We start from the raw sequence: 12967 nt of genomic DNA on the forward strand, positions 1-12967 counted from the left end.
ACTGAGTGACAACCTTTCAGGAAGCCAGAAAGAGAAAGAAAGAAAAATAAATAAAACCCAGAGACCTAGCCAGGACTCTCGGGGACCACGAAGCTCGACGCTGAACCGAGAGTACCGAGATTTTAAGTGAGAGAACCCAGTCCTAGGACACTCGCGCTGCCTGCCTCCCATCGAGGGTACACAGAACTGTGATCGTGAGCTCCCTGTCACTGGTCTCGTCGCGCTAGGTGAGCGCCCGGCTCTCCCATTGGTATGCAGCGACCATTTCCCTTCGAGTCTCAAAGGTGGAAACATTTAAAAGGATTACAAGCGTGATTTGGTGGCCTTTCTGAAAGTTGGTGGACGGAGGGAGAGGAACTGCAAGCCTACGGCATAATGGATACAATTCAGCCGCCCAGAGAGTTTGCACCTCCCGCTGGGAAGCCCCTCGGAGCTCATCTCGGAGATCTAGAGCGCTCGGCGCGGATAGGTATTCGCCGCCATCCTTTCCTACTTTGCCTAATTGAGACCAGGATTTCTCGCTTGCAGGATGTGCATTGTAGAACAGAGTTTGGCCTCGGTGGCTGCTGTTCGTTTACAGGTGCTAGGGGTTTGTTGCATTTTTGAACTGGATCATTTAGTTGTAAGGACAAAGATAGAAGGGAAGGTGCTGGAGACTCACATACCCCCAGACCCTTTCCTGGGGGAGGAAATTGTAAGTAACTCCAACAAATAGGCCAAGTGGCGGAGCGAAGGGCCCCTCCCCCAGTGGGTCGCTCGCTCGTGCGGTAAAAGAAGGAAAACGGCTTGGGGTTTTAATCATTTTCCATTTCTAAACATACCCATTGTGCGTTTTGCCTGGAGACAGCAGATTAGAAAAGGATCTGTAGGAGGCTCAGACCTCTTCAGAAAATGAATGATGCAGCATTTTAATTATTTGTTCTAGGAGAGATCGTTTTGCTTCCATATTGGAATATTTAATCTTAGATATGGAGAGATTAGTGGGCTCGGAGATCGGGCAAAGGGGAGGGGGAGAGAGGAAGGGGACACAGTGGGGAGAAAGGGCTTCTTGTCCTCCCCGTGGACAAATGATGCCCGGCGCTCCCAGCAGGAAGCGGGCGACAACGGGCTTCAGGGCCCTTCATCCTCTAACTTTTGGGGCTCTTCCTATCACTCAGACACGCTATACGGAGATAAAGGAAAGGGAAGGGGTGAAATAGCCTTTAGGACATGGACCAGACCAAGAACTTGAGGGGATGTAGTTAAGGAGAGCACGGAGGACGATTGCAGAGATGGTCATTTACCATCATCGAGAGGCTCAGGGAAGCCTCCCTGTTGTTACCCATCGATTTCATCGCATCATGGGTTCCGATATGATCCGTGAAACAGTCACCGCCTCTGCACGTTGGGTACCAAAGGTGGTGTGTGCGGCGGAGGAGGGGGTAGGTTGGCAGCTGGTGAAGGAGATGGGATCGCTCTGGTTCTGATCTCAGGCTGTCGGTGATGGTCTGTTCGGCGGGGACATGAGAAATAGGGTGGGTCTGGAATATTAAGCGTGTACATATAGTGTTAGAGAATCTTGCCTGCCTGCTTACTAAGTCTGTGATCGTGGTTTCCAATCTTAGCTACTCTGGAGCGGTGGACACTTGTGCGGTCATTTTAAATGCAAAATATCATGGGAATCTCCTAATGACTGACTCTTAAGGAATGTTTTCTTGCATTAAGTGACTGACATATATTTAAAATGGGGAGAACTGATAACATGAGTTGTATGGTTTTGCCTTAAAGTTTGGTTTTGTAAAAAGCGCTTTAAGAGAAAGCCATCTCTACCCGCTAACTTTGAGTCCTTGGGCAGTTGAGGTTCAATCCAATTCTTTAGCGGCCAGAAAGTCCCTCCCTTCCCCAGGAGCTGGGGGGGGGGGGGGACACAGGGCAATCGATGCCATTACAGTTCCCGCTAACTAGACACGCTTGCTGCACACTTCCCTCTCTCCAGTTTCCCCACTAAGCTGAATTTCCTCCCAGCAGGTAGGACTGTAGAACCGTCAGTTGAGCCTTCTTAGAAGGTTCGTGTTATCTGGTGGCCCCTCTTCACTGCAACGTCTTCGCTCAATCACCCCCACCCTCACGACTCCCTACCTTCCTCTTCCCCAAAATATCATGGAGAAACATTTGGACCAAAAACAGCATGTGGGGAGGGGGGGGGAGGCAGGGAGGAGTGAGGAATGAGGAGGGCCGAGGGGGGGCAGAAATATATATATATATATATATATATATATATCCTGAAATGCTGCCCCCTATCCCCGCGAGGTCTTTCCCAGTGGAAGAAAGTGAAATGTGCCATTGTTACCAAGTGGTCTGCGTTGGCTTGTCTCTGTTTTTAAAAAGGTGGAAGCAAACACATGGCTGTTGAATCCAGGGGAAATCGAAGGCTTTGAGCTGCAGCACAACAAAAGGATTCCTGGTGCAAAGAGATCGAAGCAAAATGCAGGAGACACTCAGTCCAAGTCCCTCAGGCTGCCTGAGCTCTTATTCGGGACACCTAAGCAGAATCAGCTAGATCCAGCTCTTCTCTGGGGACCTGAATTTCCCTTTATCCCCGCCTTTGGAAGGGGAATGTCTGTGCTATGAAAAGGATAATTCCAAAGGATAATCTTACTTTTCAACCAGTCTACACCAGAGAGACGAGCTTTGGAAACCAGAAGAGCAAACCAGTCAGATGATTTCCTTGAGAGTTAAAAACAGTATTTTTTTTTTTAAAGGGAAAAAATGCCTACACCCCTCCCCCCCACCTTCCCCACCAAAGGAATGTTTCCTTTAGGTTGGCTTCTGCTTCCGTGTTTCTTATTTTGACAATTTGTTAAGTCGATCCCTTCACTTCTTTTCTTGCCCCTTAAACACACACACACACACACACACACACACACACACTCTATAGTCAGGGCTTCGTAGTGCTCGCTCCCGACCCAAGCTAAGCGCGTTCCCCTTCTTGGAGCTCATTTTCGTGACGTGGAAAGCCGGATCCAGGGTTACAGCACATATTTAAAAAAAAAAAAAAAAGCCAGCACAAGAGAAGTCCGAGATTCTGCACTGAGATTGAGCCTGCCTTCCTGCCTGCCTCCCTCCCGCCCTTCCTCCCAGTGCCCAATGATGTGCTGCCGGTACCCAGCGAGAGCAGCCACGGCGGCAGCGGCGGCAGCGGCGGCGGCGGCGGCGGCGGCGGCAGCGAAGCTGGAAGCCTGCAGCAGCCCCTTCTCCTCCCTCCTCTATTGAGTGTGCCAAGCGGCAGTTCTGCATTCTAAAGAAGCCCATTGAAAGGCCCATTGCATTCCCAGCACGTCTCAAGCTTGCTGCTTGTATTTTTTCTCTTCGTCTCCCCCACCCACCCCCTCTATCCCCCTTTGCTTCAGCTTCAGCAAAAGGAAGGGAGGGAGAGAGAGAGAATCCTTAAACTCAAGCTTTTTTTTTTTTTCCTTCCAATGTTAAATACTTAAAAAAAAAAACCTCCTGCAAAATAGGTAAGTCAAAGACATCTGGAGCCTTTCCTACCTAAATCTCAGGGACCTCAGAAACAAGAAAAACATTTTAAATTGGTGAAGAATAAAATAAGTAGATTTTAATATTTTATAAGGGAGACAGGGAAGACTAACTGATACTGCAATGTAGCCTCATCTGCTTTCTGTCTCTCTCTCTCTCTTTTTTTTCATTTAATTGTTTCTAAAAATTGAGTATTGCATGCCTGAGGCAGATTTCTCTTTGCTTTCTCATGGGTCTTCCTTTCCTTACAGCTGTGTACATTATATTCAAGTTGAATGTGAAGATTTATTCTTTTCACTCTCCCTGTAAATTATATCATTGTGTTTTCGAAGGGTTGACAAAATACTTCCTTAATGTATGTATCTTATGTGTGGAGAGAAAATATATGCTAAAAATTCGGGTTTATTTTTATTGATTAAAAATAATTATTCCAATTTGATATTTCAGTGACTCAGAAAGGGCAATCTAATAAAACTGCATTAATATAATTTATTTAGGTACGCATTTCCATATATTGATGATATAAGGCAAGGAAAGAGAGCCATGGAGGAAGGCTCTGTATTATTAGAATAGTACACAGTATTTGTTTCTTCTGATTGGAAAAGAATGATGTCTTTCTTTGAAATGTATTTCATGTGATAGATCAATTATCAGCAGGTAAGAATTGAGGTTTCCACCCTTTCTTGCCTTTAACTACCCAACTGTCTTCTAACCAGCCACCTGCCCGTCCAGCTTTTCACAGGACTCCTCAGCTGATATTGAAGGCACAGATACACATTCCAAACTAAGCTCTGCAAGTGTTTTAATACAGACACTCCCAGGCTCAGCATCCTTTAGCTGTCATTATCTCTAACTCTGATGACTGCACGGGCCTTTCTTCAGAAAGGCTAATCACTCCTAAAAGGGTTTAAATAGCCAGATGATACACTTGTGTAAAAATTATTTAATTAAAGGAGATGTTAAAAATCTGTGCTTGGGCAAAATAGGGTGGGGGGATAATGTGATACTGAGCATACACTATAATTAAGTACACTGTGATCATCTCTGAAGAGAAATCTTAAGTTTTGCAGAGATACCCAACATCGTATACATCTCAACATCTGATACTGGGCAATGAGTTCATACTTCATCACACTCTAATCTAATAAATTTGTGGTATGCCATGGCTTTTTATGAGTAGAAGCCTATAGTTTAAAGTATATTTATTTCCTGTCAGAATCCCAATCAGTTCTATAATGGGCACCTCTGAAATCAAGGCGAATTTTAACAGGCAAACAGGTGTAATGGCCAAATTAATGCCATTATTAATGAATCTGCCTATATCTAAAAGATATCCCTGTATACCAGTCCCTTGATTGCTATAGGAGGCAATGAAGGGTGCTGTTGTTTGTATGATATGCTCTTTACCAAGTATGGCTTGGTTCAGGAAAAATGCATTGCATGGCACAATATTTCAGAGTCACCCAAGTTTAAATACAGGACATATTAAGCAGGTTGATAGATCATTTCGAGTGCTAGTTCAACAATTACTAAAGTTTTGTATTACTCTTAAAAAGCTCCAAATGTAGGAGTCAATTAGAATAGGGCATACGAGTGAGTAAAGGCTAAAATCTGCATCTTTATTTCTGTTGCAGTTTTGTAATCAACTACGAACGATGAAATCTTCCATAGCTGAGATGCTTCACAGAGGGAGGATGTTGTGGATAATTCTTCTAAGCACAATTGCTCTAGGATGGACTACCCCGATTCCCCTGATAGAGGACTCAGAGGAAATAGATGAGCCCTGTTTTGATCCATGCTACTGTGAAGTTAAAGAAAGCCTCTTTCATATACATTGTGACAGTAAAGGATTTACAAATATTAGTCAGATTACTGAGTTCTGGTCAAGACCTTTTAAACTGTATCTGCAAAGGAATTCAATGAGGAAATTGTACACCAACAGTTTTCTTCATTTGAATAACGCTGTGTCCATTAACCTTGGGAACAATGCATTGCAGGACATTCAATCAGGAGCTTTCAATGGTCTTAAGATCTTAAAGAGGTTATATCTACATGAGAACAAACTAGACATCTTCAGAAATGACACCTTCCTTGGCTTGGAAAGTCTGGAATATCTGCAGGCAGATTACAATGTCATTAAACGTATTGAGAGTGGGGCATTTCGGAACCTAAGTAAATTGAGAGTTCTGATTTTAAATGATAATCTCATCCCCATGCTTCCAACCAATTTATTTAAGGCTGTCTCCTTAACCCATCTGGACCTACGTGGAAATAGGTTAAAGGTTCTTTTTTACCGAGGAATGCTAGACCACATTGGCAGAAGCCTGATGGAGCTCCAGCTGGAAGAAAATCCCTGGAACTGTACATGTGAGATTGTGCAGCTAAAGAGTTGGCTGGAACGCATTCCTTACACCGCCCTGGTGGGAGACATCACCTGTGAGACCCCCTTCCATTTCCATGGAAAGGATCTGCGAGAAATCAGGAAGACAGAACTCTGCCCCTTGTTGTCTGACTCTGAGGTGGAGGCTAGTTTGGGGATTCCCCACTTGTCATCAAGCAAGGAGAATGCATGGCCGACTAAGCCTTCCTCAATGTTGTCCTCTGTCCATTTCACTGCTTCTTCTGTTGAATACAAGTCCTCAAATAAACAGCCCAAGCCCACCAAACAGCCCCGAACACCAAGGCCACCCTCTACATCCCAAGCTTTATACCCTGGTCCAAACCAACCTCCCATTGCTCCTTACCAGACCAGACCACCCATTCCCATTATATGTCCTACTGGGTGTACCTGTAATTTGCACATCAACGACCTTGGCTTGACTGTCAACTGCAAAGAGCGAGGATTTAATAACATTTCTGAACTTCTTCCAAGGCCATTGAATGCCAAGAAACTTTACCTGAGTAGCAATCTGATTCAGAAAATATACCGTTCTGATTTTTGGAATTTCTCCTCCTTGGATCTCTTGCATCTGGGGAACAATCGTATTTCTTATGTCCAGGATGGGGCCTTCATCAACCTGCCCAACCTAAAGAGCCTCTTTCTCAATGGCAACGATATTGAGAAGCTGACACCAGGCATGTTCCGAGGACTACAGAGTTTGCACTACTTGTACTTTGAGTTCAATGTCATCCGAGAAATCCAGCCTGCAGCCTTCAGCCTCATGCCCAACTTGAAGCTGCTATTCCTCAACAATAACTTGCTGAGGACCCTCCCGACAGATGCCTTTGCAGGCACATCCCTGGCCCGGCTCAACCTGAGAAAGAACTACTTCCTCTACCTTCCTGTGGCTGGCGTCCTAGAACACTTGAATGCCATTGTCCAGATAGACCTCAATGAGAATCCTTGGGACTGTACCTGTGACCTGGTCCCCTTCAAACAGTGGATTGAAACCATCAGCTCAGTCAGCGTGGTGGGTGATGTGCTTTGCAGGAGCCCTGAGAACCTCACCCACCGCGATGTGCGCACCATTGAGCTGGAAGTTCTCTGCCCAGAGATGCTGCACGTCCCACCAGCTGGAGCATCCCCAGCCCAGCCTGGAGAGTCTCACCTTGCTGGGGGGCCAACGAGTGCATCACCTTATGAGTTCTCTCCCCCCGGGGGCCCTGTGCCACTTTCTGTGTTGATTCTCAGCCTGCTGGTTCTTTTCTTTTCAGCAGTCTTTGTTGCTGCAGGCCTCTTTGCCTACGTGCTCCGACGGCGCCGGAAGAAGCTGCCCTTTAGGAGCAAGCGACAAGAAGGGGTGGACCTTACCGGCATCCAGATGCAATGCCACCGGCTGTTTGAGGATGGTGGGGGTGGTGGAGGTGGAAGTGGAGGTGGGGGCCGAGCGACTATTTCGTCCCCAGAGAAGGCCCCTCCTGTGGGCCACGTATATGAGTACATCCCCCACCCAGTGACCCAAATGTGCAACAACCCCATCTATAAGCCTCGTGAGGAGGAGGAGGTGGCTGTTTCATCAGTCCAGGAGTCAGGGAGTGCAGAACGAGGGGGTCCTGGGACACAGCCACCAGGAGTAGGTGAGGTTCTCCTAGGAAGTGAGCAGTTTGCGGAGACACCCAAGGAGAACCACAGCAACTATCGGACCTTGCTGGAAAAAGAAAAGGAGTGGGCCCTGGCAGTGTCCAGCTCCCAGCTCAACACCATAGTGACGGTGAATCATCATCACCCTCACCCTCACCACCCAGCAGTTGGTGGGGTTTCTGGGGTAGTTGCGGGAACTGGGGGAGACTTGGCTGGGTTCCGCCACCATGAGAAGAATGGTGGGGTGGTGCTGTTTCCTCCTGGGGGAGGCTGTGGCGGTGGAAGTATGCTCCTAGACCGAGAGAGGCCACAGCCAGCCCCCTGCACAGTGGGATTCGTGGATTGTCTCTATGGCACAGTGCCCAAATTAAAGGAACTGCACGTCCACCCTCCTGGCATGCAATATCCAGACTTACAGCAGGACGCCAGGCTCAAAGAAACCCTTCTCTTCTCGGCTGGAAAGGGCTTCACAGACCACCAAACCCAAAAAAGTGATTACCTCGAGTTAAGGGCCAAACTTCAAACCAAGCCGGATTACCTCGAAGTCCTGGAGAAGACAACATACAGGTTCTAACGAAAAAAGAAAAATAAATTAGTGCTTTTTTTTTCCAAAAGAAAAGGAAAATAAAAGAAATACCCCTTGCTCCCTTTACACTTGTCCCAATAACTCCATTCTCACAAACTTCCCTGCCCTGAACAGGACTGAAACCGCATGATAACTAGAAAATACAGATGTATGCTCTCCCCTCTCAGATGTGATTTGGAGGAAGGGCCATACTCAGATCATTAATCAATGAAGTGCCTTCGCAGACTTTTGCCAGCAAATGTTATCATTATTTTTTTATACTGAAACTTGAGACTTTGACTGTGCCATGTATAAGGTATATTGGGGATCGTTGTATTGATCCTAATTAAGTAAAATTCAACGTGTCTTTTTATTTTCAGTAATTTTTTTTAGTTGTAGTTTCGTTTGACAGGGAGGGGGGGAAAACAAATTGACATTTGTGGCTTTCTTTCCTCTTCCCATCATGGCACAGATTCTGTACATGTATTAACAATGCAGTTTGCTGCATGCCTGGAAACTGCAAGACGGGGAGGGAGGGGGCGGGTCTTGCTTGAATGTTCTCACCCACTCTTTTTTCTGTCACACACATACCCACATGCAAATCACCAATCGCTGCACACCATTAGGTCCCTAAACCTGCAGCCTCTTCCTTCTGGTACAGGTACACACACATGCAGACGTATAAACCTGCACATGCATACACACGCGCGCGCACACACACACACACACACACAAAACACACACAAACATACACACCCCATTCCCTTTTAACACTATCTAATTATTTCGGGTTTGACCCATTCCTCTCCTCTTCATAGCTTCACCTTCCCTTCACCCCTAGTGTACAGCTCTCGCCTACCACCCTGGGAAAGGTCATATTCTAGGTTGGATCCTAATGAAGTGGAGGCCTGGTTTAACAGCCAGAGGCACATACCTAGGGATGAGCACCCTCTTTGTGACACTTCATCCTGATGCCAAGAGTTTTTGGAGACCATCTGCACTTTCTTATATATATATAAATATATATATAATATTAAAAAAATAAAAAAGCAACTGGGTATATATCACTAACAGCTTTGTAGGAAGCACTTTTAATGTTTTCTCTCACACACAAAGATTCAAAAGAAATGTGCATATATTTATTCTGTAATTTCAGTGATTATAAATTGTAAAGGTAATGTTTAATCATTGTATAGTGATTATGCGTCTGGTATAGCTTTCCTAATAAAGAGTTTTTGAAAAATATAATACATTATATATAGAGGACACCAAGCTTGGACCTGAAACCACAGCTATGCCGTGCCTTTTGTGCTCCCAATTTTTTGAACCTTTCTTTTACTTGTTATACAGAAAGCTGGTTTATTAATAAGTTTGATGCACTGTGATGTTGATAAATCTTATAACCCACCACCCCCATCACATGCCAGGATACAGTCGGGACTTAAAAAAATCTGATTTATATAGTTCACTTTTATTTTTGTCTTGAATTATGAATCTCAACTCACTACCCCAGTGACGCACCAGTTTTCCTAGGCAGGCTGTGACTGGGGGAAAATAGAGTAACTAGATTGCTAAGTAGTATAGGATTATATAGAGGAGGCAGTCAAGGATCCATGCACCTTAAAATAGTAAATGACAGAAAGAAAAAGGAAAGTGAAATTGCTATTTTTAAAAACATGAACCAGAATATCACACACACACACACAAACACACACACACCACACACACGCACACACAATCAAAATCTAAGGCCTTGTAGCCAATTTGACTGTCAGAATGCTGTTATCTGTACAAGTGGTCACTGCTATATTTAGTTACTTGGGTTTTTCAGCCACTACTGCAACTGGCCCCAGTCTTGCTTGAACTAAGACAGGAGATGCTGAATGAGGTTTTCTTTCCGTATGATATTAACTGTATTATGTCTAAAATTAATCTCACAATAACCCAAGTTATTATCCATTTGCATGTGAGCGAAACCAAAGAAAATTGGATTTTTAAGGTGCCAGTGTCTTGTTTGTGGAGGAAACTAAACTGATAAAAAGAAACCTGAGCTTTGAGGCAGGCACTTATCTCATTACGCCAGTAGAGGGCAGCAGAGCTTCAGAGATTCACAGACCCTGTTGCTGCAGAATTACGCAGAGGGGCCAGTATTCTGTTAGTTTTCTCAAGCTGCTCTTAGTAGAAATTATCATTATGTGTTGAATGTAATTCACCACAAGTCACTAATGCCTTACATCACTTTGTTTTTTTCCATTAAAAAGACCAGCAGCTTCTAAAGCTGTGTGACTGATATAAAAACTAAGGCATTGCACTTAAAAAAAAAAAAAGCCCCATGAATGTCAGAAAAACATGTTTATAAGTATCTATCTCTTGATTAGTTATGTATGGGTATCAACACAGGTATACCTAAAAATAAAATAAAAAAAAACCACATGTATCAATACAAAAATGCAACTTTTCAAGGCTGCCTTGCATTTGGCACATTGTACCTAAAACTTTTGTCTTCCATTATTTGAGGTACGGTGGAATTACTGCAGATGAAGGAAAACATGATTCACCATTTCTCTACATACAATATTGAAATGTAGCTTTCCTTATGCAAGAGGATCAAATCCACAATTAATTAGGTGTCATTCTCCCATTTTGGTTTATGTTCCGCGTCTTTTTACTTTCCCCTAAGTTAGCTTTTTCATAGTTATCTCACTTTCCTTATTCTTTCTAATCATCTTTCCCTCCTTTGAAGCCTTTTTTTAAGCACAGAAAGTCAGTGTTTTAAACACCTTTAAGTGTTTTAAAAGCTTATCTATGGAGTCCCTCTAAATTAGTGATTTATCATGTTTCCATTCCTCCTAATAAAATACTTTGGTGAATAGTAGAAAGCATGTGCATAATAAACATTCAAAATGCAAAGCTAGATATTTCCGACAGTAACCATCATTTCCTTAATAACCATGCGCACATTCATAACATGGCATATTATACAAATCAGGTTAAAGTACAATCCCTAATGATCCTGGTGCTTTTGACATTTGAAAAATGTGTGTCCATAAACCGTATCAAATTACAATATAACTTGATAATTATGTTTATATTTTATTTATTAAATACAGAAAGAATGTCTTACCTTAAATATAGATAGTAATTTTACTCTTGAATGAGGAATAAATTTTATTTAGTGAAAACAAATTTATATGAGAATGGAATTTTGTATTCAAGGGAGATAAATTTTTGCTTCCATGGAGTTTTCTACCCCCTTCGCTAGGCTACTTACTTTAGCTGTCTATTAGAATTATTAAAGTTAGATTTAATTTATAATACCAGGTATGGTTTCATAAAGTACCATGGGTATTAATATAGGTACTATGATTAGGATTTGTTCCATATTTTTGCTGTAGTAAAACATTATTTTTGAGAAAATGATTGCTAGTTTACCTCATAGTGGTGGTCAATTAGACTGAAGCAGACCCAGATCAGGCAGATATCTGCTATTTATTCATTGCTACTTTATTACAAATTATAGTAATAATATTTGAAATTAATAAAATGTATTGTAATGTTCTTTTACTGTAGGATGGCTAGTGGAAAATAGTTGAAAGTGAAATATTAGTATGACTCAGTAATAATTTTAACATTATCATATACCAGCATTACTTACATGGATGCTTTTGTTTTTATCTTAAAAGCTACATTATTTCCTCCAATTGAAAAATACTAAAAACTATACATACATATACATATATATGTATATATATATGGATGATAAACACCATATTTTAAATAAAAATTTACAGAGAGATCACAAGGAAAGTTTAATGACTAAGCCTTTGATAATTTGTCCCCTCCCCCCTTAACTAGGAATATTAGTTTTAAACCCTTGATATCTGAGAAGAATATTTGGGTTTAAAACTATAAAAATTGATAATGCAATTGCATAACATAAGGAATTTTCTTTAACTATTGTGACATATTATTTTGATTCACTTAGTGTAAATCCATTGTTCACAGAGTCCTATCCGTTTGGAATTATGTTGTCTGAGCCAATAAATGTAAAATAGCTATAACAAAGGAAACATTAATGTAATGCTTTACAAAATGTGAGACATATGACTATAACAAGATGAGAGGAAATGATAATAAAAAAACACTCCATCTTAAATTTAGTTTAATTTGAACTTAGACATTTATAACTTATACTTAGCTCAAAAATCCTCAACTGAAAATTCAGGTTAACAGATTATAAATAATATCACTAATTTCACCATATAAGTATTCAGTTTAATAATATACTATAGGCCTTTTAAAATAGGAGCAATAACACATGTGTAATTGGGCAATCATGTATATATGTGTGTGTATAACTATTATATATGTATATACACTGTATATACATGTATATAGTTTATATATGCTGAATTATATTTACATGTAAATTATGCACTTTTTCTCACATGTATAACAATTTCAGTTTTATGCATTTCTTTTCTTTGCTTCTGTCTAGCTAATGTCCAAGTGAAGATGGATGAAATTATGAGTCTTCACTTTGGAAATGTTCACATGTAAAAAGTAACACTGTAATTAATATTTCTGAATTTAAAAGTTCTTTTATCTTTCAATGTTTCCTTTTGTTGTTTAGGTCATAGGGGACAAATCTCAGTCAAACTGTGATTTATTTTAAGTCCTCAACCATAAAAAATCCTAATATCTTATAAATATGCAACACAAGTCAAATGAAAAACAAGTGCTCCTTTTCACTTTTCTATTTCTAGAATAAATTTAACAGGTGAAAATAATTTCAGAGCATTATTAGTTTGACAAGACCTTTTGTCTTGAAAAAGTGAAATCTTAAAAGCAAAAGCAAGAGAAGA

The 12967-nt window shown here is 41.8% G+C and overlaps 1 protein-coding gene across 1 annotated transcript; it reads left to right on the forward strand.

Moving 5' to 3' along the window:
- Positions 1-5171: 5171 nt before the first annotated feature.
- SLITRK3 (SLIT and NTRK like family member 3) lies at positions 5172-12715 on the forward strand. Its single transcript, XM_045037314.1, has one exon. The coding sequence runs from the start codon at positions 5172-5174 to the stop codon at positions 8109-8111; it is 2940 nt and encodes a 979-aa protein (XP_044893249.1). The 3' UTR covers positions 8112-12715.
- The last annotated feature ends 252 nt before the right edge of the window (positions 12716-12967 follow it).

The sequence above is a fragment of the Felis catus genome, chromosome C2, assembly GCF_018350175.1.
Source record: "Felis catus isolate Fca126 chromosome C2, F.catus_Fca126_mat1.0, whole genome shotgun sequence".
In the NCBI taxonomy this organism is placed as follows: domain Eukaryota; kingdom Metazoa; phylum Chordata; class Mammalia; order Carnivora; family Felidae; genus Felis; species Felis catus.

Coding starts and splice junctions, on each gene's coding strand:
- SLITRK3 (XM_045037314.1), top strand. CDS start 5,172: ATGAAATCTTCCATAGCTGAGATGCTTCACAGAGGGAGGATGTTGTGG.